General features: G+C 37.0%; 1 protein-coding gene across 1 annotated transcript; it reads left to right on the forward strand.

Annotated features, from left to right (window-relative positions):
• Nucleotides 1–5,323: 5,323 nt before the first annotated feature.
• Nucleotides 5,324–20,828, forward strand: LOC139516385 (uncharacterized). The gene is made up of 3 exons (XM_071306453.1): nucleotides 5,324–5,434; nucleotides 6,570–6,736; nucleotides 19,643–20,828. The coding sequence occupies exons 2-3, from the start codon at nucleotides 6,611–6,613 to the stop codon at nucleotides 19,883–19,885; spliced, it is 369 nt and encodes a 122-aa protein (XP_071162554.1). The 5' UTR covers nucleotides 5,324–5,434; nucleotides 6,570–6,610; the 3' UTR covers nucleotides 19,886–20,828.
• Nucleotides 20,829–22,611: the final 1,783 nt, after the last annotated feature.

Genomic DNA, 22,611 nt, shown 5'->3' on the forward strand with positions numbered 1-22,611 from the left:
ATGATATTTGGTTTGCTGGTTTAAATGCAATGTCATTATATTTTGTAATACGGTGGGTTTTTTTAGAATAGGGACAAGGGGTCATAAATATCTCTTTAAAGTCTTATCTGATCTGTTCTGTCGAAACGAAAGAGGATGGGAAGATGGCTGCTATTGTCAGAACTGAATTTGCCTTTGATTAAAATACCCCAAAAGTTGTTAAATAAATCCTGTGCAAGAGTGCAACTCTAATTTGATCTTCTTCAGTATCAGAGTGCAATATCCACCTCTGTAACTTTCAAGGACAAGTCATTTGCCTTTATTGTAGATCTTACTATGCTGAACATTACTGCTGTTCACAGTTTATCTCTATCTATAATAATATTCAAGATAATAACCAAAAACGGAAAAATTTCCTTAAAGTTACCAATTCTGGGGCAGCAACCCAACAACGGGTTGTCCAATTCATCTGAAAATATCAGGGCAGATAGTCCTTGACCTAATAAACAATTTTACCCCTGTCAGATTTGTTCTAAATGCTTTGGTTTCAGAGATATAAGCCAAAATCTACAATTTCCCTTATGTTGTATTTTTAGCCATGGCGGCCATCTTGGTTGGTTGACCGGGTCACCGGACACATTTTTAAAATAAGATACCCCAATGATGATTGTGGCTAAGTTTGGTTAAATTTGGCCCATTAATTTCAGAGGAGAATATTTTTGTAAAAGTTAACGACGACGACGGACGACGAAGGACGACGATGACGGACGACGACGGACGACAACGACGACGACGACGAACGAGGACGACGGCGACGACGATGGATGACGACGACGACGGCGACGACGGACGACGGACGCCAAGTGATGAGAAAAACTCATTTGGCCCTTTGGGCCAGGTGAGCTTAAAACTAGAACTAAATATGCGCTTTAAAAGTTTTGTCAGTCAAATGAAATAATCATATTTCAGGGAAGTAGCTAAAAAAGAAGGTATGCGATGAAAAAGGGATGAGTTAAGATATCTTAAGGGGGAAAAAAGTTGGAGTAAAAAGATGTATTAGTATGTAGAATAATAAAAGCTCTCGCTTTTAAACATGTCAATGGTAAGGGGTTTGCACAGGGCTAAGTAGGGGAATATAGATAACAACTTAAAAAGTTAAAACAAATACACACAATCTCACTCGATGGATAGCTTTCAGTGCGTTTGTATCTGTAATTTTGCTCGCGAATATGTGCAACAAACATTGATTGGGACTTAGTTAACAATCGAATACAAATGTTTATTATATACATGTACTTAAAGAAAATAATGGTATAATTGTACCCTATGACAAAACTTATTTGTACATAAATGTATTCATTTAATTTTAAGAATTGCTTTATCCGTGTGATATGACTTTTGTTATCAACTGCTACCAGTTTATTATCCCATGCTTTTCCGTAATGCTATCGCATGACATTTCGATGTCAATTGGCAAATTCCGGAAAACACATCTCAATAGTATGTTTTTTGTAGTTGGTGTAAATCCTAACAAAGTTGGATAAAAAAAAAAAACACAAATCAGGAAATTATATAATTATTAAAAAATGTAGAACAAATTTTACAACAAATGCATTGTTTCAAAGTTTTAAAAATAGCTTTAGTCTGTATGTATTCTGCTGAAATATATGATAAAAAGAACATAACATATCATTTTTCATATCATACCCCTCATCAGACCATGGCTCTTGGGCTGATATCATGACCTAGGGCTGATAAGGGGGCTGGTATGAAAACTGCCATGATACAATCTATATTAATCGACGCTAGCGGATATGACAGAGCACATTTAGTAGAAAAAAACTGTGCATACGTGGTTTTAGGAAAATGTTTAATAATTCGGTCAATGATTTAGTCAAAGTCAGTGAAAGACAAACGACGATCTGACGAACCGAACACCCCATCAGTTTATGTCATGAGCTTCAGCTGGGTGTTTTATTAATTTTTTTACGGAAAGAAGCTGAGAGACATAAAACAACGAATTTTAAGGGTTACCATGGACGAGAAGGAAATTGGTCCCTCTTAATTTCCATCTAGATGTGCCAGCCTCTGCTCTCCTTCATCAATTTCAAGATTTTGGTTTAAAGCTAGTAGATAGACTCCTATAAAAAGGGGAAAGATGCTGCAATAATGAATAATTTTATTGATCTTTAAGGGTTATTGACTATCAAATTTATGTTCACCGATTTAACCCAAATTCTCATATTTGATTTTTAACATACTAAACCGTATATTCAAATTATAAAAAGTATAAAATAAACAATTTACAAGGCATTGGCTCGATAATATGGATCATTGGTTTGTGTAAATTTTTGTCTAGACGCCATATAAATAACTTTTTAGTTGACCTCCAGAGACTGCCAACAGTCAAAATAGAAATGCAAACATAAATAAAGATATAAATAGATAGCCAAATTAAACTCGTTTTTCTATGTCTGTTTAATCTATATTATAGATTAAAATATATATTAATCATCTGTTTTACCTGTAAAAGAATGAGTTTGTTTTGGATCGAATCAGTCAATCAAATGATTTACCTCTGTTTCACTTTTAATGTTGACATTATTTGCCATTTCTTTTAATAACTGAACACGAATAATGTATGAGTAACCCATAGAAAAGGTTGAATTGAAGATCACATGAAATCAGTTTCAATGAGGTCGAATTTTTCACTTGCAACTTAGTTTCCCTTGAAAACCTTAATGAATTGAAAAAAGGGTTCAAAGAAAGTTGATACAAAGCAAAAATTCGACCTCATTGAAACTGATTTCATGTGATCTTCAATTCAACCTTCTCTATATGTTACTCATACAAACGAGTTTAATTTGGCTATCTATTTATATCATTATTAATGTGTGCATGTCTATTATGACTGTTGGCACTCTCTGGAGGTTAACTAAAAAGTTATTTATATGGCGTCTAGACAAAAATTTACACAAACCAATGATTCATATTATCGAGCCAATGCCTTGTAAATTGTTTATTTTATACTTTTTATAATTTGAATATACGGTTTAGTATGTTAAAAATCAAATATGAGAATTTGGGTTAAATCGGTGAACATAAATTTGATAGTCAATAACCCTTAAAGATCAATAAAATTATTCATTATTGCAGCATCTTTCCCCTTTTTATAGGAGTCTATCTACTAGCTTTAAACCAAAATCTTGAAATTGATGAAGGAGAGCAGAGGCTGGCACATCTAGATGGAAATTAAGAGGGACCAATTTCCTTCTCGTCCATGGTAACCCTTAAAATTCGTTGTTTTATGTCTCTCAGCTTCTTTCCGTAAAAAAATTAATAAAACACCCAGCTGAAGCTCATGACATAAACTGATGGGGTGTTCGGTTCGTCAGATCGTCGTTTGTCTTTCACTGACTTTGACTAAATCATTGACCGAATTATTAAACATTTTCCTAGAACCACGTATGTACAGTTTTTTCTACTAAATGTGCTCTGTCATATCCGCTAGCGTCGATTAATATAGATTGTATCATGACAGTTTTCATACCAGCCCCCTTATCAGCCCTAGGTCATGATATCAGCCCAAGAGCCATGGTCTGATGAGGGGTATGATATGAAAAATTATATGTTATGTTCTTTTTATCATATATTTCAGCAGAATACATACAGACTAAAGCTATTTTTAAAACTTTGAAACAATGCATTTGTTGTAAAATTTGTTCTACATTTTTTAATAATTATATAATTTCCTGATTTGTGTTTTTTTTTATCCAACTTTGTTAGGATTTACACCAACTTCAAAAAAACATACTATTGAGATGTGTTTTCCGGAATTTGCCAATTGACATCGAAATGTCATGCGATAGCATTACGGAAAAGCATGGGATAATAAACCGGTAGCAGTTGATAACAAAAGTCATATCACACGGATAAAGCAATTCTTAAAATTAAATGAATACATTTATGTACAAATAAGTTTTGTCATAGGGTACAATTATACCATTATTTTCTTTAAGTACATGTATATAATAAACATTTGTATTCGATTGTTAACTAAGTCCCAATCATTGTTTGTTGCACATATTCGCGAGCAAAATTACAGATACAAACGCACTGAAAGCTATCCATCGAGTGAGATTGTGTGTATTTGTTTTAACTTTTCAAGTTGTTATCTATATTCCCCTACTTAGCCCTGTGCAAACCCCTTACCATTGACATGTTTAAAAGCGAGAGCTTTTATTATTCTACATACTAATATATCTTTTTACTCCAACTTTTTTCCCCCTTAAGATATCTTTACTCATCCCTTTTTCATCGCATACCTTCTTTTTTAGCTTCTTCCCTGAAATATGATTATTTCATTTGACTGACAAAACTTTTAAAGCGCATATTTAGTTCTAGTTTTAAGCTCACCTGGCCCAAAGGGCCAAGTGATTTTTTCTCATCACTTGGCGTCCGTCGTCCGTCGTCGCCGTCGTCCGCCGTCGTCCGTCGTCGCCGTCGTCCGTCGTCGTCCGTCGTCGCCGTCGTCCGTCGTCGTCGTCGTCGTCGTCCGTCGTCGCCGTCATCGTCGTCCGTCGTCGCCGTCGTCGCCGTCGTCGTCCGTCGTCGTCGTTAACTCTTACAAAAATATTCTCCTCTGAAATTAATGGGACAAATTTAACCAAACTTGGCCACAATCATCATTGGGGTATCTTATTTTAAAAATGTGTCCGGTGACCCGGTCAACCAACCAAGATGGCCGCCATGGCTAAAAATAGAACATAAGGGTAAAATGTAGATTTTGGCTTATATCTCTGAAACCAAAGCATTTAGAGCAAATCTGACAGGGGTAAAATTGTTTATTAGGTCAAGGACTATCTGCCCTGATATTTTCAGATGAATTGGACAACCCGTTGTTGGGTTGCTGCCCCAGAATTGGTAACTTTAAGGAAATTTTTCCGTTTTTGGTTATTATCTTGAATATTATTATAGATAGAGATAAACTGTGAACAGCAATAATGTTCAGCATAGTAACATCTACAATAAAGGCAAATTACTTGTCCTTGAAAGTTACAGAGGTGGATATTGCACTCTGATACTGAAGAAGATTAAATTAGAGTTGCACTCTTGCACAGGATTTATTTAACAACTTTTGGGGTATTTTAATCAAAGGCAAATTTAGTTCTGACAATAGCAGCCATCTTACCATCATCTTTCGTTTCGACAGAACAGGTCAGATAAGACTTTAAAGAGATATTTATGACCCCTTGTCCCTATTCTAAAAAAACCCACCTTATTACAAAATATAATGACATTGCATTTAAACCAGAAAACCAAATATCATATTCATAACTAGTCAACCATTTATTATTTTACATCCGGACAAGAATTTCTTGCTTTACGGTTGAGTCGTCTGCTACCTGTAAGAATTTCTTCTTTTTTCAATTGTCGGACTGTGAAGAGGAATCTGGTGAGTTCTAAAGTTAAAAATTATTTTTTTTATTTTTTTAGACCGCTCTATAAGACGTGACTGCGAATGTCTTTAGATCAGTGTGCAGCACTAATTTTGACTAATGTGGATGTTTTCATTTAAGTTCCTGCATTTTCAAAAAATTTAATTACATTTATACGTCTATATACGACATTCTTTGTGGTTTTGAGTAATCATTTTTATCTGTATTCTTCTTTTGTTTTTGTTTCGATTGCTGTAGTTGTGTTGAGCTTTCTTTTAATGCGGATTTGAGGGGTTCGTAGGTGGCCTGTTGCAAGGCAAAATTTCTGTCCCTATCCAGTGGCAGTTCAAATTTCCCCGACCATCATCCCGCATGGCCTCTATTACTAGACCTTCATATTGTATTTATTATTAACTTGTTCTCGTCCTGAATATGCATGACATATTTGCCACTGGACGTTAAGCAACCAACAATTAATCAATCTTTTAACGATTTCATGTTAAAGCCAATTGCGCAAGATCTTTTATATATAAGGTGATTCATAAATATCTTATTTAATGTGCGCATATAGTGTTTTGAACAGTATTAATTCTTCTCCTGTCAGGTGTATAAAATTACGTAATTTTAAATAAATATCCAGACTACTTCATGATAAGCTTATAAGATATAAGAAATGTAATAAACATTTTTTTTTTAATTGTATGGTACACATAGAGTATGCTTTTAGTTAAATGCAATCAAGTGTAGCGATATTGGTTAATAAAATTATCTGTCTATTGTATTTGTGCATTTCGTTGCTCCACACTTCTGTCTGGAAATATTGTTTGTACAGTCACACTACTATGAATTCAAATATACTTTTCCCCTTGTATTTTTATTTTTTTTACAGTCGATTTCATTGAATGTGTAGGCAAAGGAAATATCTTTGGTTAGCTTACTTGCTAGCTGTAACGTGAAGGAATTATTAGGAAAGGTTTAATATCCTCCTTTCGAAGACGCCTAGTTCTACAGACGGATAGATTGGTTATCTGTCGGACTAGTCTAAACTTAAAATGAGGGTAGTTCAACTAACCCAATAACTTACCAAAATTATTACCTTTGCCTACAAACTCAATGCAATCGGCTGTAACACATTTTTCTTTTTCTCGACAGCTTGTTGCGGAGGACCTGGATATGCCTCACCACTTTCTGCCATGCGGAGCGGGGCTAGGGAGACATTGGTATATATTCCCTGTATCATCCCACCAAGCAGACGGAATGTTGAGCCAGATTACCTGGTCACAGTAGACGTTGACCCAAAATCACCAACCTACTGCAAGGTACCGTACTCCCCTCATCACCAGACATGACAAATAACACAAACATGACTCATTCAGATCATCGTCCTAGTGACAACTGCAATATTACACATATACAGCCATGTTCAGTTCTCCTCAAAGACATTTTGGTTTTTGATGACACAGTACAACACTGTCGCATTTCGAAATGTGAGACCAAAGGCTGCAAAACTTGTGGAATTTTAATTACAGATGCTGAATTCACTAGCAATTTGACCAAGAAGTCATATTTTACCAGAAGTTACGATGATCTGAATTGTAAATCGATAAATGTCGTCTACGGATTAGAGTGCAACTTTTGCGGATTGGTATACGTCGGTGAAACGAAAGGAAGGCTTAACAAACGTATGTGCGGTCATAGATCAGACATTAACCTCAATGCTAACGATATTCTATACCAGCATTTCAATCAGCCAGATCATTCCATCGTTTCCATGACAGTTCGCATTATCGAAAAGATATACCATAGCTCTAACAATCCTAATCTTTTAACAACTCTCCGTAGACAAAAAGAGGACTACTGGATTAGACAATTGGGAACTGCGACACCTTATGGTTGCAATGACAAAATTGATGGTATAGGTATTCTATCTAGTCCTTCGTGTAACTCGGTGAATGTGATGAATATTTTCAACTCGACTCTTCGACGTAGACGCAGTCATGGTCATCGTCATTATACATCACCTTCTCTGCATGATGTATCTATTAATGACTTGCTGCCATTTATACAAAAGCCGTTAGGTATTCATCACATTCGCACGAAACTTTATTCATTACCCCTTTCAAAACTTCATTCTCTGTTCAATTTATGTTTGGAATCCACTGTTACAAACCCTCATTCAAACCTATACAAAATTACAGCTATAATTTCGGATATTGCAAGTCACAGACTTTTCAAGCCAGTACGCATTGGCAAAGATGAAAAAGAGAAAAGATCTTTCCTTAATCTTTCCTTTGCCAACAAAGGTATCGATGGCGTCAACTTAGGCATTATCCTTCATCATAAATTAGTTCAATCGAAAATACCTCCTTATTTCAAAGACCAGTCTGTACCAATCATTTCTTATACCTATACCAAACCTATTGCAACTAAAATTTTCAATTACAAACACGTTTTGCAGGATCTCGATATTGACGACATCAAGTCTAAACCTCCCGATTGCACTTGTGCTAGTTCCCAATTCACATACAATCCCGCTGGCCACGTTATTACCAGTGACCTCAACATTGTTAATAACACTTCTCTTCGAAATGTGTTATCGAAAGGTCCGAAATATCGTGAGCCTAAATCCATCAATTGGAAATTCAACTTTAAAATGTTGATGGATTCAGTTGAGGATTATGCCAGGCAATGGGCTAAGCGCGAGAAGGAAGACGTAGACACTCTTTCCGAATGGATTAAGGCAGTGAGGTCGTTGATACAAATCAGAATTAAGAAACTGAATGAGTCTATCAATGCCCATGCTACGTCAATCTTTAAAGACCCAAATGTTGAAAAACGACTATCCTACCTCCATGACAAATATGTTGTTGTCCCCGCAGATAAAGCCCCAAACAACATCGTTTTTGTATGCAAAACCCATTACATTAACTGCTTGATAAACGAATTAGGTATTGACAATTCACTTGGAAACTCAACATATACCCTCACGACACTTACCAAAGAGGAAATCCTGGATAATCATAGGTCTGTTCTGTGTTCCTTTGGAATTTCAACAAAAGATGAAGAACTGGATATGCCATCACTGTATTGGATACCTAAACTACATAAGTGTCCTTACAAACAACGGTATATTGCTGGGTCTTCCAAGTGCTCCACGAAACCTCTTTCTAAATTATTAACATCTATTTTATCAGTAATCAAAGACGGGCTTCAAAGTTATTGTGAAACTGCCTATTCTAGAGGGGGCGCGAATCAGATGTGGATACTTAAAAATTCCAAAAATCTTTTAGAGTACATACAATCTAACTCTCTTTCATCTTGTAACAGTATTAAAACATTTGACTTTTCTACTCTGTACACTAGTATTCTACATTCCAAACTAAAAGACAAATTGAAAGGGTTGGTATTGCTTTGCTTCGTAAAAAAGAATGGCCAACGTAGATACAAGTATCTTGTCTTAGGGAGGGATAAATCCTACTTTGTAAAGGATCACTCTGATTCGAACAAAACATTCTCTGAAACTGATATTATCAAGATGCTTGATTTCTTGATTGACAACATATTTGTTACGTTCGGAGGACGTGTTTTTCAACAGACTGTCGGCATTCCAATGGGAACAAACTGTGCCCCTCTACTTGCCGACTTGTTTCTTTATTATTATGAGGCTGACTTCATGCAGGAACTTCTTAGGAAGAAAGATAAGAAGTTGGCACTATCCTTTAACTCTACTTTTCGCTATATAGATGATGTTCTTTCACTAAATAATTCAAAATTTGGTGACTATGTGGAACGCATCTATCCAATCGAGCTAGAGATAAAGGATACTACAGATACAGTTAAGTCGGCCTCATATCTTGACTTACATCTAGAAATTGACAATGAGGGTCGGTTGAAAACAAAACTTTACGACAAAAGAGATGATTTCAGCTTTCCAATTGTGAACTTTCCATTTCTAAGTAGCAACATTCCAGCAGCACCTGCATACGGGGTATATATCTCCCAATTGATACGATATTCCCGTGCCTGCATTTCATATCATGATTTTCTTGATAGAGGGTTGCTGCTCACAAGGAAGCTATTTAACCAAGAGTTCCAAATGGCGAAGTTGAAATCATCCCTTCGTAAATTTTACGGACGCCATCACGAGTTGGTTGACCGTTATGGAATAACCGTATCACAAATGATATCGGATATGTTCCTTACGTCGTAACTACAATCCCCTTCCCTTTCCTGAATGTGACCTACCGAATTAGACTGTTTACCGGATTGTTATCACATAAGCAACACGACGGGTGTCGCATGTGGAGCAGGATCTGCTTACCCTTCCGGAGCACCTGAGATCACCCCTAGTTTTTTGGTGGGGTTCGTGTTGTTTATTCTTTAGTTTTCTATGTTGTGTCGTGTGTGCTGTTGTTTGTTTGTCTTTTTCATTTTTAGCCATGACGTTGTCAGTTTGTTTTGGATTTATGAGTTTGACTGTCCCTTTGGTATCTTTCGTCCCTCTTTTGAGGATGGGGAAAGGGGTGGTGTGGGTGTTGTCCAACATATACAGTGAATCGTATTTTCGATCATAAACCCCACATTGTTGTAGTATTGTTTAAAAGACTTGTATTGCCAGTGGCGTAGCCAGGGTTGAAATGATGTGGGTGCGAAATTGTTTCATGATCATCTATTTTGAACCCATTGGAAATATAAATTATAACTGAAATCCATTTGCATTTGTTCGGAAGCTGTTATTTTTCTCCAGATATTTTGTATCTTCGATAAATAAAATAAGTGTAATGCTGGGACATAGGTACTCTTTTCTTGAAAATAAAATTAAAATATTTGTAACTAGATGGAGAAGGTATTTATTAGCAAAGAAATGATGACACTCCATTATACAAATACAGTTTTTATCACGTTGTCTTTCGCATCACAGGAAACGTTATCAGGATATAACGGTTTAATTTTCAACTTGCTCAATTTCAGACTAAACATGCGGACTTGTTATAACCACCCTCTATGCTTGTCGCAGCCGACGACAAACTACGACGTAGACTTTTCACGAAAAAGTAGAGAACACTTTTTTTGCGATTTATCCATCTTGCTTAAATACACTAAATGATCCTATGGGAAAGACCACGCATACTGCTTTGTAAATGATTGGACGATATTTTCAATTCCTCACCCTTTTAACATTCGGATATCACCGTTTGTATCTGCTGTGAACATATGCAATCATATATTTATTAAAAAAAATTGTTTGCCAAAATGATGTGGATGCTTGAGCATCTGAGCATACATGCAAGCTACGCCACTAATTGCAAGGTATTGTATATAAAGTGAACACGGTCTTTATCTTGTCTTAAGTTCCTCACATTGTAGGACAAATTTGCTCTCATTACGCATTTCTCAAGCAACTGAAAAGATGTTGAAAAGTGACAATAATAAATGTTTCATTTTTACTACATCTTGAGTCTCCAAAACGAATGAGCACAGCTCACTGATACATGTATCCAAATAGCATTACATTCGAAATTTTTTTTTTTTTTTTCTACATTCATTTCTAGATGCTTTTTATTGTGGGAACATTCAGCTATATTCGATAAAGGCATTGCTATATTTCATTAATACACGTGGTGAGGCTAAATGTTTCTTAAAAGATTGACAGTATGGGACACATAAGATTAGCAAAATTTAATTGCTTGAAAGGAAAACTGGCTAAGACTTATTGTAGAAATAAAACATAAAACTTTTTGTCTAATGATTCTACATGATAAAAATGAAGATCTGGCATGATTCCCTTTCCGACAAAGTATCAAGCTAACTAATAGCATTTGCAGAAAGATATATCCACTAAATTATAAACCACGTTATCCCAGACTGAAAAATAAATGGGTTTTGGATTTAGTATAGTAGTATTAGCTTTAAGACGAAATAAGCAGTGTTAGAAAAACATCACATTCTGTGATGCCAGTATCTTTATTAATACATGTTAATTTTGATTAAAAAGGTAACTTCTTTACTATATCTTTTTGTCAATAAATTTGTTTTTGCTGCACTGAACACTGTTTTGTTTGTTTGTTTGTTTCAACTATATAGTATCTTGTCAGAAAAAAAGGGAACTGCCAAAGAGAGGTTATGAAATAATTCACATTTTTGCTTGTTTTTTTACATGTCTGCATGTGATTTCACAAGGTACACTAAGGGACAAAAGTTTTGACTACGAAAACAAAACAATAGCAGAGTAGTTCACAAGAAGCAAAACCTGACAGAATTATATACGTTGGATAAATATTTCTTTTTTGTCAATTTTTTTTAGCCGATAATGAAAAATGAATACCTTGGTCATTTCTTATGCCTACTATTGGTTTAATCAATGCATCTTTCTGTCCTATATTGTCGTGACTATTCAATCATTAAAAGAAAAATTTTGATACTAGTATAGGAAAATAAATAACATCAATATGCATAAATGCAAATGGCAATTTCTGAGACAGAATATCAGTTTTTTAAAGTATGTCAAAGTGACGTTAATAATTCGAAAAGAGTAATTCTAAATTCAAAGAGACAATGACATAGTCCAGTCTTCATGTCGTTAAGCGGCAACATATCATTCTGTAGCAAGGATATATTTCCAATTGCAGATACTATATATATAGCCGGTGGTGACCGTGTTACCATCAATATTAGGTGAACACTACATTATAGAGATTTTGAAAATACCAATCACACTTTGTTGACGTTGTTATGTCCCTTATTTTCAGTTGAAACATAATTTATTAACATTCTATTTTAAAAATAAACATTGACTTACAAGAGATTTCTAACGACCAAAGTATTAGATACAAACGATTGTATAACACAGTGCTACTAAACACGTGTTGATGGAGGCTCTTATTGGCTTTTTATGTAACAATTGCCTGATTGATATAACTATTTATCAGTAAGCCATTCCAAATAAGATAAATAGATTAACACGGTAAGTCATGCACCTATGTAACAGTTGCATACATACCTGGGAAGTTATTTTAGCTTTGATGATCTTTTTAAAGGTTATCCACAGACTGCATATGCCAAATGTGGCAGACGAACCTCATCATACAGGATGGAATGCATGTTCCAATTATTCTTATTTTTGGCTTAAAAATTATCATATGTTCGGAGATACTTCACCATGAAGATGAGTATCTGGAGAGATGACTTAAAATGCATTAGAAAGTCCATGTACAGAGAGAGAAGAAAACTATGCTGAATATTTATTACATGATATGCCAAAAGAGAATAAAATAGAAGATTTTGTTGATTATGTTTATGGTACAGTGCTATGTTCCCATCATCCGTATGGGCTGAAACTCTATTTTCCGCAAGACGTAACAGTACTGGAGCAGAAGCATTCCACAGGAATTATTATGAACTGTAATTATGCATTTCATCCTTCAATGTTTGTCGTTTTAGACATTAACGGGAAGTTACAAGCTACTACATACATTAAATTTGGAAATATCTATGTAACAGCATTAAGAAGAATTAAACATTTGCCGAATAAAGGAGGAGGGAAGTCATTTTTCTTCTAATTAGCGCAATCGTATGTTTTATTTTTGGTGCAAATGATACCATGTAATTTGAAAACAGGTGGCGCAAAAGTAGCATTGGAGAAAAAAAGTTGTGGCGCAAAAGGACGCATTTTTGGAGCAAACGGATCTGTCCCGACCAATTTAACATATTGTGCATGGCTATATACAAAACATAGCCCGAGGATCTTTAACTTGGCATTTGCTCCTAAGATAGGGGGCATTTTCTATGTAGTTATTTAGGGATATAGGTATGAGTCGCTATTATACATGTTATAAATACGTAACTATTTCAAGCTTGATAATATATGAAAAAGTACGAAATTAATAAGAAATTAATGATACGGTTGCTGACTGAATCATTAAATAAAGCTAATCAAATATCTATGTTTCTAACAAACGCAATTATATCCATAGTCGTATGAAATGAATCTGCAAATATTTGTTCTTTACCTGAAACAGCGTGCACGTGATTATGATCATGATGATAGTGTGATGAACTTGCAAACTTACCTGGTTCTTGCTTATTTTATAATCCAATTGTAAAGTCCAACAGAAAGAAATATCATTCATTCCCTTCATTTATTTACACATTGTTTTACTTTCACTTTCGATTTGTTTACATTTTACTGGGTGAGTAGTAATTGTTTTGGAGTCAGGAATTGACCTACAAATCCGGTATTCCCACGATCATGATCAGTTGTTACAAAGTATATAACCGTCACAATAGTGCTTTGTTATATCATATATGCTTAGGTGTTGTAAAACATTTTAGTGATAAAGTCGTTTTTGGAACAGTCTATTGTATGGACGAATCTACAATTTACTATATATACCAAGGTTTTCACAGTTTAGTTTGTTCTGGGTTTGGAATTCAAGCTGAGCAGTTGGATTGTTATCAAGAGACAGAAGAAAGGTGAGATTAATCTATAGTTCTGAATAAGAATTATAAGCAGTGGTCCTGAATAAGGAGCCAGGTGATTAATTAAGTATCTAGCTGCTGAAGAAGCAGTGGCTTCAGAAAGAAGCATTGGCGGTATACAAGGTAAAGCATTTCCAGACGGGGAAGCATTGAATAAGAGCAAAGAGTGACTCAGACCAAACAGTCCAACACACGCACTGGCCCAAATAAAATAGATATAAAGCAGTGGTTACAAGTAAAGCACTGGCTCAGTATATTAATAATTTGTTGCTTTTAGAAAGCACTGGCTAAGCAAAAGTATATCAAGATATTAAATTCAGCATTATAAACCGGGATGTCATTATAATTATCATCCTTGACATTTATCGTCTGATACCCGAAGCCCACTTAATTTTGACGCCCAGCATCAATATAAAGAGAATCCGAATATTCAGTTGATAAAATAACGCTACCAATTCTTGAGCCTTGACTGTATCCAGAGAAACGACTCTGGTACGAAACCCAGAGTAACGCAGTTGCGTAACCCCGGTACGTGACATAGTTTTTGGTGGCAGCGGTGGGATACAGCAAGGCTCTCTATATATTTTAAATAAAATATTAAAAATGGACAAGTATAATGAGTTAGGGCAGCAAATAAGTTTGTTAGAAGAAGAATTAAGCGATAGAATGCAGACTTTAATGAGCCAGGGACCAAGTGTAAATTTACATTCTACCCCAAAAATCCCAGTAAAAGATTTAAGTGACTCTGGTATAATTCAAACGCGTCACGGCGATTTCATGCAAAATACGCAGCGTGCCAGTGTCGGTACAGGTCGGAATGTTCCAACACCCGAAGTGCCGCGTTTATATGGGCCATTTACCACTAAGACGGACGACAAAGGAGCGCGGCCAAATTTAAAAGAACAGACAACGCAGAAGACAGACACCACAAAGAAAGAAGTAGGAACCGAAGCAATGCCGATGCCAGATGTATCACCGATACTGAGGGAGGAATTACGCCAAAACAAGCAAGTCCGCAACACTAGTTCCGCTGACAAACCTAGCCACGGGAAGACACAGCGCGAAATTAAGCTTGCCAACTATGATGGAACGAGTGAATGGAGCGATTTTAAGTCACATTTTGATGACTGTGGTGCGGTGATCAACAACTGGGATGACCAAGAGAAGGGTCTGTACCTTGCAACAGCTTTAAGAGGACAAGCACAGGGAGTGTTTAGTGATCTACCTACTGAGAAAAGAATGGATTATACGACCTTAATAAAGGCATTGCAAGAAAGATTTTCGCCTTCAAACCAGACTGAGTTGTACCGAGTACAATTAAAAGAAAGAAGACAAAAAGCAAGTGAAAGTTTGCCGGAGCTTGGTCAGGCCATAAGAAGATTGGTAAACAGACTTATCCCAACGCACCAAGCGAGGTTAAAGAAACTTTAGCAAGGGAACAATTTTTAGATTCTCTTGTGGATTCAGAGATGAGAATAAGGATAAAACAATCTAGGCCGGAAAACCTCAATCAAACAATATGTCTTGCCGTAGAATTAGAAGCTTTTTACAAGGCTGAAAGAAAATATGACACTGGCAGAGGTCATATGCGCGCCACATGCACAGAACCAAATGAGTCTTACGATAAAATGGCAAAAATGATGGAAGACTTTTCAACAAAAATTGAATCCCTCCAAAAGGACCTTAATAATTTTAAAAGCGATATGACAAGGAAAGACTCTGATACCCATATGCCTGGATGGAAAGACAAGATACAGTGCTACAATTGTGGAAGATTTGGACATTTTAGAAATTAATGTAGAGCTCCTAAGAAGCCTTACAATGGAAACAATGGTAGGGGAAACGGAGCAGTGCGGCCTTTACACTACAACAATCGGCACAGGCGGATGGAAAGAAGAAAAATTAACGTGGGAGCAGATCCTTCAAACATGGAAGCTGGTGTGTACATTGACGTCGCCGTTAATAACCAGCCTACCAAGTTTTTAATAGACACTGGTGCCACGGTAACTTTAGTTTCGCACGCTTTGTTTTACAGAATACATAAAAAGGAACGACCGGAACTTGAACCAATAACCCAAGTCATTATTTCGGCAAATGGAACAGAGCTAAGCATAGCTGGTAAGGGAATGTTCTGTATAGAGATTGGACAAGACAAGTTTATAGTTGAAGCTTTGGTTGCTGATATATCTATTGACGGGATACTGGGTCTAGATTTTATGAAAAAGAATAATTGCAAAATAGATTTACAACAGGAAACCCTTCAATGCAAAAGTAATACATATCCTATGGCGTTTTCTGGCAAAATAGGCTGTTACAGAATTCAGCCGCAGATGATATCAGTATACCACCAGGAACAGAAGCTTTTTCACGTGGTAGGATTAATGACTATGATACGTTAACCAGTAAACTGCAGATAGGCATTATTGAGCCATGCGAGAAGTTTGTAAAGAGGGACAACGTACGCTTTACTGGCAAAAACCCTGGTTGAAGCACGAGAACATGTGCCAATAAGATTGCTAAATGTTTCAAATAATGTTACAACAATACGAGCCGGAACCATTGTTGGAGAAATAGGCCCAGTAGAAGATGTCATCACCATGACTGGAAACACCAGTAAAGAACACAAAAATCCAAAAGTGGACAACGAATTGCAGAAGCTGGTCAATGAAGCAAGTTCCCATTTGACTGAGAAGCAGAGACATCAAGTTACTAACTGTTTGCAGCAATACAAGTCGTTTTTTGCGCTGTCTGATAACGATCTCGGATGTACTAGTATTGTACGCCATCGCATCAACACCGGAACAAATTATCCTGTCAAACAACCACCTCGGCGGACACCGGTAGCCATGCGCGACGAAATTGACAAACATATTGACAATATGCTAGAACGAGGCTTGATCGAGCCGTCTGAAGGGCCATGGTCATCAGGGATCGTACTTGTAAAAAAAGGACGGGTCGACTCGCTTCTGTGTCGATTATCGTCGACTCAATGACCTTACGGTAAAAGACGCGTATCCGTTACCTCGAATAGACGATTCATTGGAGCAGCTAGCTGGCAACAAGTGGTTCTCAACTTTAAACCTTTGCTCAGGTTATTGGCAGGTAGAGGTAGAAGAGAGTGACCGCCCTAAAACTGCGTTCGCGACACGGCGTGGACTTTTCCAATTTCGTAAAATGCCGTTTGGGCTCGCCTGTGCTCCGGCAACATTTGAGCGGTTAATGGAAAGAGTTATGGCTGGACTACAGTGGAACATTTGCTTGGTGTATTTGGATGACATTATTGTAGTCGGCAGAAATTTTGAAGAGATGTTAACTAATTTGCGACAGGTTTCTGATAGATTGATTGACGCCGGGTTAAAGTTAAACCCAAAAAGTATTCGTTGTTCGCAAAATCAGTGTCCTTCCTTGGACATGTAATAAGTGAGGATGGTGTGGCAACGGATCCACAAAAGGTGGAGGTTATTAAACAATGGTCAGAACCGAAATATGTAAGCGAGTTGCGCTCTTTTCTCGGCCTGTGCGGATATTATAGGAGATACGTGGACAGAGGAGTGTCAAGATGCGTTTCAGACATTGAAATCCAAGCTCCTCGAGGCGCCAATACTGTCACATCCAGATTTTTGAGACCTTTTATACTCGATGCGGATGCAAGTCAGTCTGCAATTGGAGCAGTCCTGTCCCTGCAGGAAATAGACGGAAAAGAAACGGTTATTGCTTATGGTAGCCGTACACTTTCGAAGACCGAGCGTAAATATTGCGTAACTCGAAAAGAGTTACTCGCCGTAGTTCATTTTGTTAAGCATTTTAGGCATTTTCTGTATGGAAGAATGTTTGTTGTTAGAACTGACCATAGCTCTCTGCAGTGGATAATGAATTGTAAGAACGCAGAAGGACAGCTGGCGAGATGGCTGGAAGTCCTTAGTTCGTATAACATGAAAATTAAGCACCGACCTGGAAATCAACACAGAAATGCTGATGCACTTAGCAGAATGCCATGTAAACAATGTGGCTTCGAACAAGACTGGGAGAAGAAACTAGTACGTGTTAATGTTGTAACACAAGCACCATCTATAGAGGGGAACGAAGCAGCTATCTGTATAAATGATGGGAGTGATGAAAATAAGACGCTGTTGGTGCTACAACAAGAAGACGAAAACATATCCTTGATAAAGACTTGGGTATGAAATGGCAAGAAACCGCTTTTCAAAGAAATTGGGGAATGTAATTATGCAGCTAAGAGTTTATGGTCGCAATACGAAACATTGAAAGTTGATAACGGTTTGTTGTGCAAAGAGCAAAGCACGGGAGGTAAACTACGCGTCATCATACCCATGAAAGAAAGGCGCGTCGTTTTACAGCAATGAAATGACAATAAGACATCGGGACATCTTGGGATAAGAAAAACATTAGGAAGATTAAAAGACAGGTTTTATTGGCCTGGAATGCGTCGGGATGTGGTGGCCTACATAACAGGATGTGAGACCTGTGTAAGAAGGAAAGGCCCACAAAAACGAAAGAGAGCGCCAATGCAGATTCAAAGGTCAGGCTTTCCTATGGAAAGGATAGCCGTCGACATTTTGGGCGAGTTGCCAAAAAACGCCAACGACAATAAATACATACTGGTGATAGCTGATTACTATACAAAATGGACAGAGAGCTTTCCCATGGAGAACATGGAAGCATCGACAGTTGCAAATATCATAGTAACAGAAATTATTTGCAGATTCGGGATACCTACACTGATTCATTCAGATCAAGGAAGTCAGTTTGAGAGTGAGCTTTTCTCTGAAATGTGTAACCTCCTACAAATCAGCAAAACCCGTACAACCCCATATCACCCACAATCCGATGGTATGGTTGAGAGGTCCAACAGTACTCTAGTAAAAATGCTATGTGCGTACGTGGACGAATATCACACAAACTGGGATCAGCTTCTACCTTATGTGATGATGGCTTACAGAACAGCTGTACACGAAACAACCGGCAGCACTCCGAACCGTATGATGATGGGAAGAGAAGTAGCTACTCCTGTAGATATTATGTACGAACTCCCAAGGGAAGTGAAGTCTATTCCAGCTAACAATTGGGTATGGGAGTTACAGGAAAGAATGGAAGACGCCCACCAGTTTGTACAGAATCATGTTAACAGAGAAATGCTTTGACAGAAGCAATATCATGACAAACATTTAAGTTGGAATAAATTTAATAAAAATGATAAAGTGTTTGTTTTCTTTCCTGTACGTAAGCTTGGCCAATCCCCTAAGTTTACTAGTTATTGGCGGGGTCCCTTTAAAGTGTTAAAATAATACTCAGATGTAACCTACCTAGTTAATTGTGGCAGAAAGGGCCGACCACAAGTGATTCATGTTGATCGCATGAGACGATGCAAGGATCAACGGTTGTTAGGTGAACCATTATTAGGTGAGCGTTTACAAGGGCTCGAGCCGTCAAATCAGGTATCCGAAATGAACGATCAAGCCCAAGTTGTTGACGAAAGTACCCCAATTGAATTTGATTTTCAGAATAGATATGAGACCATTGAACAAGACGAACACATTAATTTACCAAGATTAAGACGGGAAAGGAAGCCTCCCGCTTGGTTAAATGATTATGTTCAAGATTAAAGTAAAAGAAAATATAAATAAAAACGATGAATGAATGAAACGTGTATAGAAAGTATAACTGTACATAACACTTCATTTTGTATATACATGTATATATTTACAATGAGTTCTCTTATATTACAGATGGCTAACACAAAGAAGACACCACGGGAAAGATGGAGGTGCCCTGTTTGCCAAATACGGTTCCAAACAGAGAAGGAATTGGAGGATCATGTTATAGGATGTGCAAAGAAAAGGTCTTCAGAAGAAGAGTACTTATGTGATTGGTGTCCGTATGCAACAAGCAGGAAGAGTGATTTTATGAGGCACCAGATGAGGAGACATGCAGCATCCTTGTCAGCCATTGATGATACCGATAGTGAATGAGAGAAACAAAATCCAGGCACCCTATCGGATGTCCTTGGAGAACCTACAAAATCCACGAAAAGCACAACAGGTACATCAGTGATGGTTACAGGATCACTAATCAAAAGCAGAGTAGTCAGGAAGAGCACGTCTCCTCTACCGGTGGCTAATTCTTCAAAGAAGAGACTACTAGATACCCTAAAGAGTTCGTTAGGGCCACAGCCAATAGCCAAGAGATTTGCATTACCCAGGTTGCCAACCACAACTGCAACTGTAGTGGTACCACCTGTGTCAAGCTCGTTTCTAATACCGAGAATGATGGATACTGATTCAGATGACAGTTCCGTGTCAAACCCATCACCACTGTTGTTCTCGTCCTCGCCTATGGACATAGGAACTGTAACGACAACTACGACTGGAACCATCCCAACCCATGTACCAGCACAGGTTGTCAGGCCACTGGCTACCTCTGGGTTAATGCTGGTTGAAAGAAGAGTGGTGAGAAGATACAAGGAAAATGGAAAAGATGTAGAGGAAACTGAAATATGGAAAAAATGAAGTAATATTTGATGGAATAAGCATACAAATACCATAGCCAGGAAGGCCTGACTGAATTATTCAGTGATCAGTCCGACGGGATACGTATCCTGATTGCTCTATCGTGTGATTTATTTACAAGTGAGTGTTCGCGAAGAACAGACAATACAGATATTTAGTTACTTGTTAAAGGAAAAAGATTTCCAAGAATTATGAAAACTTTTGTGTTTTATTGTTTATATATAATGCCTTGTTTCTTTATATATCTAATAATGATGTCCGTCGGATGGGGACGTTAAATCCGAGGTCCCGTGTTCAGGGAGTACCACGCTTTGTGTACGTTAAAGATCCCTCGCAACAAGCTCTTTGAGTGGTCCATAAGTGGCCGGTTGTTAGGCAAAATTATTTCATACCATGTTTTGGCTTTGTGATGTTTTCGGTGGTTTTCAAATGTACTATTTGGCTTGTTGGTTTCATGGTCAAAATAACTTCTTCAAAAATCTGTCAGCATGCATATTTGAAATACAGATGGAAAATGATTTAAGGGTTCTTAGGATAAAGTTAACTTCTAAAGTTGATGCCCATGTTAAGTAATAGTAAACAGTTGAGTGGGAATCTTGTCATGTCGGGTATATTATACATCTACGAGTTGTTCTAGTGGCTAGTTACTGAATAAGTAACAGTTGTTTTAGTGATAAGTTACTGAAGAAGTAACAGTTGTTTAATGATATTTAGAATTGTGGTTTTTGAATGAAATGACTCGAGGCAAAACCCGGATAGTTTGGGACTGAAAGATGTCCACTTGATGTAGATGTGCTCAATTGATTTTGGTAAATGCAGGGACGCATTTCTTGGAGGCGTGGGTAATGTGATTAATTTGCAAATTTACCTGGTTCTTGCTTATTTTATAATCCAATTGTAAAGTCCAACAGAAAGAAATATCATTCATTCCCTTCATTTATTTACACATTGTTTTACTTTCACTTTCGATTTGTTTACATTTTACTGGGTGAGTAGTAATTGTTTTGGGGTCAGGAATTGACCTACAAAACCGGAATTTCCACGATCATGATCAGTTGTTACAAAGTATATAACCGTCACAATAGTGCTTTGTTATATCATATATGCTTAGGTGTTGTAAAACATTTTAGTGATAAAGTCGTTTTTGGAATAGTCTATTGTATGGACGAGTCTACAATTTACTATATATACCAAGGTTTTCACAGTTTAGTTTGTTCTGGGTTTGGAATTCAAGCTGAGCAGTTGGATTGTTATCAAGAGACAGAAGAAAGGTGAGATTAATCTATAGTTCTGAATAAGAATTATAAGCAGTGGTCCAGAATAAGGAGCCAGGTGATTAATTAAGTATCTAGCTGCTGAAGAAGCAGTGGCTTCAGAAAGAAGCATTGGCGGTATACAAGGTAAAGCATTTCCAGACGGGGAAGCATTGAATAAGAGCAAAGAGTGACTCAGACCAAACAGTCCAACACACGCACTGGCCCAAATAAAATAGATATAAAGCAGTGGTTACAAGTAAAGCACTGGCTCAGTATATTAATAATTCGTTGCTTTTAGAAAGCACTGGCTAAGCAAAATTATATCAAGATATTAAATAAAGCATTATAAACCGGGATGTCATTATAATTATCATCCTTGGCATTAATCGTCTGATACCCGAAGCCCACTTAATTTTGACGCCCAGCATCAATATAAAGAGAATCCGAATATTCAGTTGATAAAATAACGCTACCAATTCTTGAGCCTTGACTGTATCCAGAGAAACGACTCTGGTACGAAACCCAGAGTAACGCAGTTGCGTACCCCCGGTACGTGACAATATATATGTTTGTATTTTCAAAAACAAATGTATAACACGTTATGTATTTATTTTGTATTCAAAATACTTAATATTGAATTTTGAAGACCGTAACTTGACCTATATTGGTGTACTTTTATAAAATGTAACTTGGATGGAGAATTGTCTAATTGGCACTCATACATATACCAATTCTTCCTATATCTAATTGATAGATGAAAAGAAATTTGGCACCGGGCAGCTTGTAATCCTAGCTACCCAAAATGGAACTGGCCGCCTAGGGTTTGATCAACTTTTCACTGATCTAATCCCACTTTTCAAAGCAAGCAAGCAGCATTTCTCTTCTTCTCTTAGCGCGTAAAGAATTAATTTAGAAAAAGAGCAACACATGGTC

This window comes from Mytilus edulis, chromosome 3 (genome assembly GCF_963676685.1).
Source record: "Mytilus edulis chromosome 3, xbMytEdul2.2, whole genome shotgun sequence".
Lineage (NCBI taxonomy): Eukaryota > Metazoa > Mollusca > Bivalvia > Mytilida > Mytilidae > Mytilus > Mytilus edulis.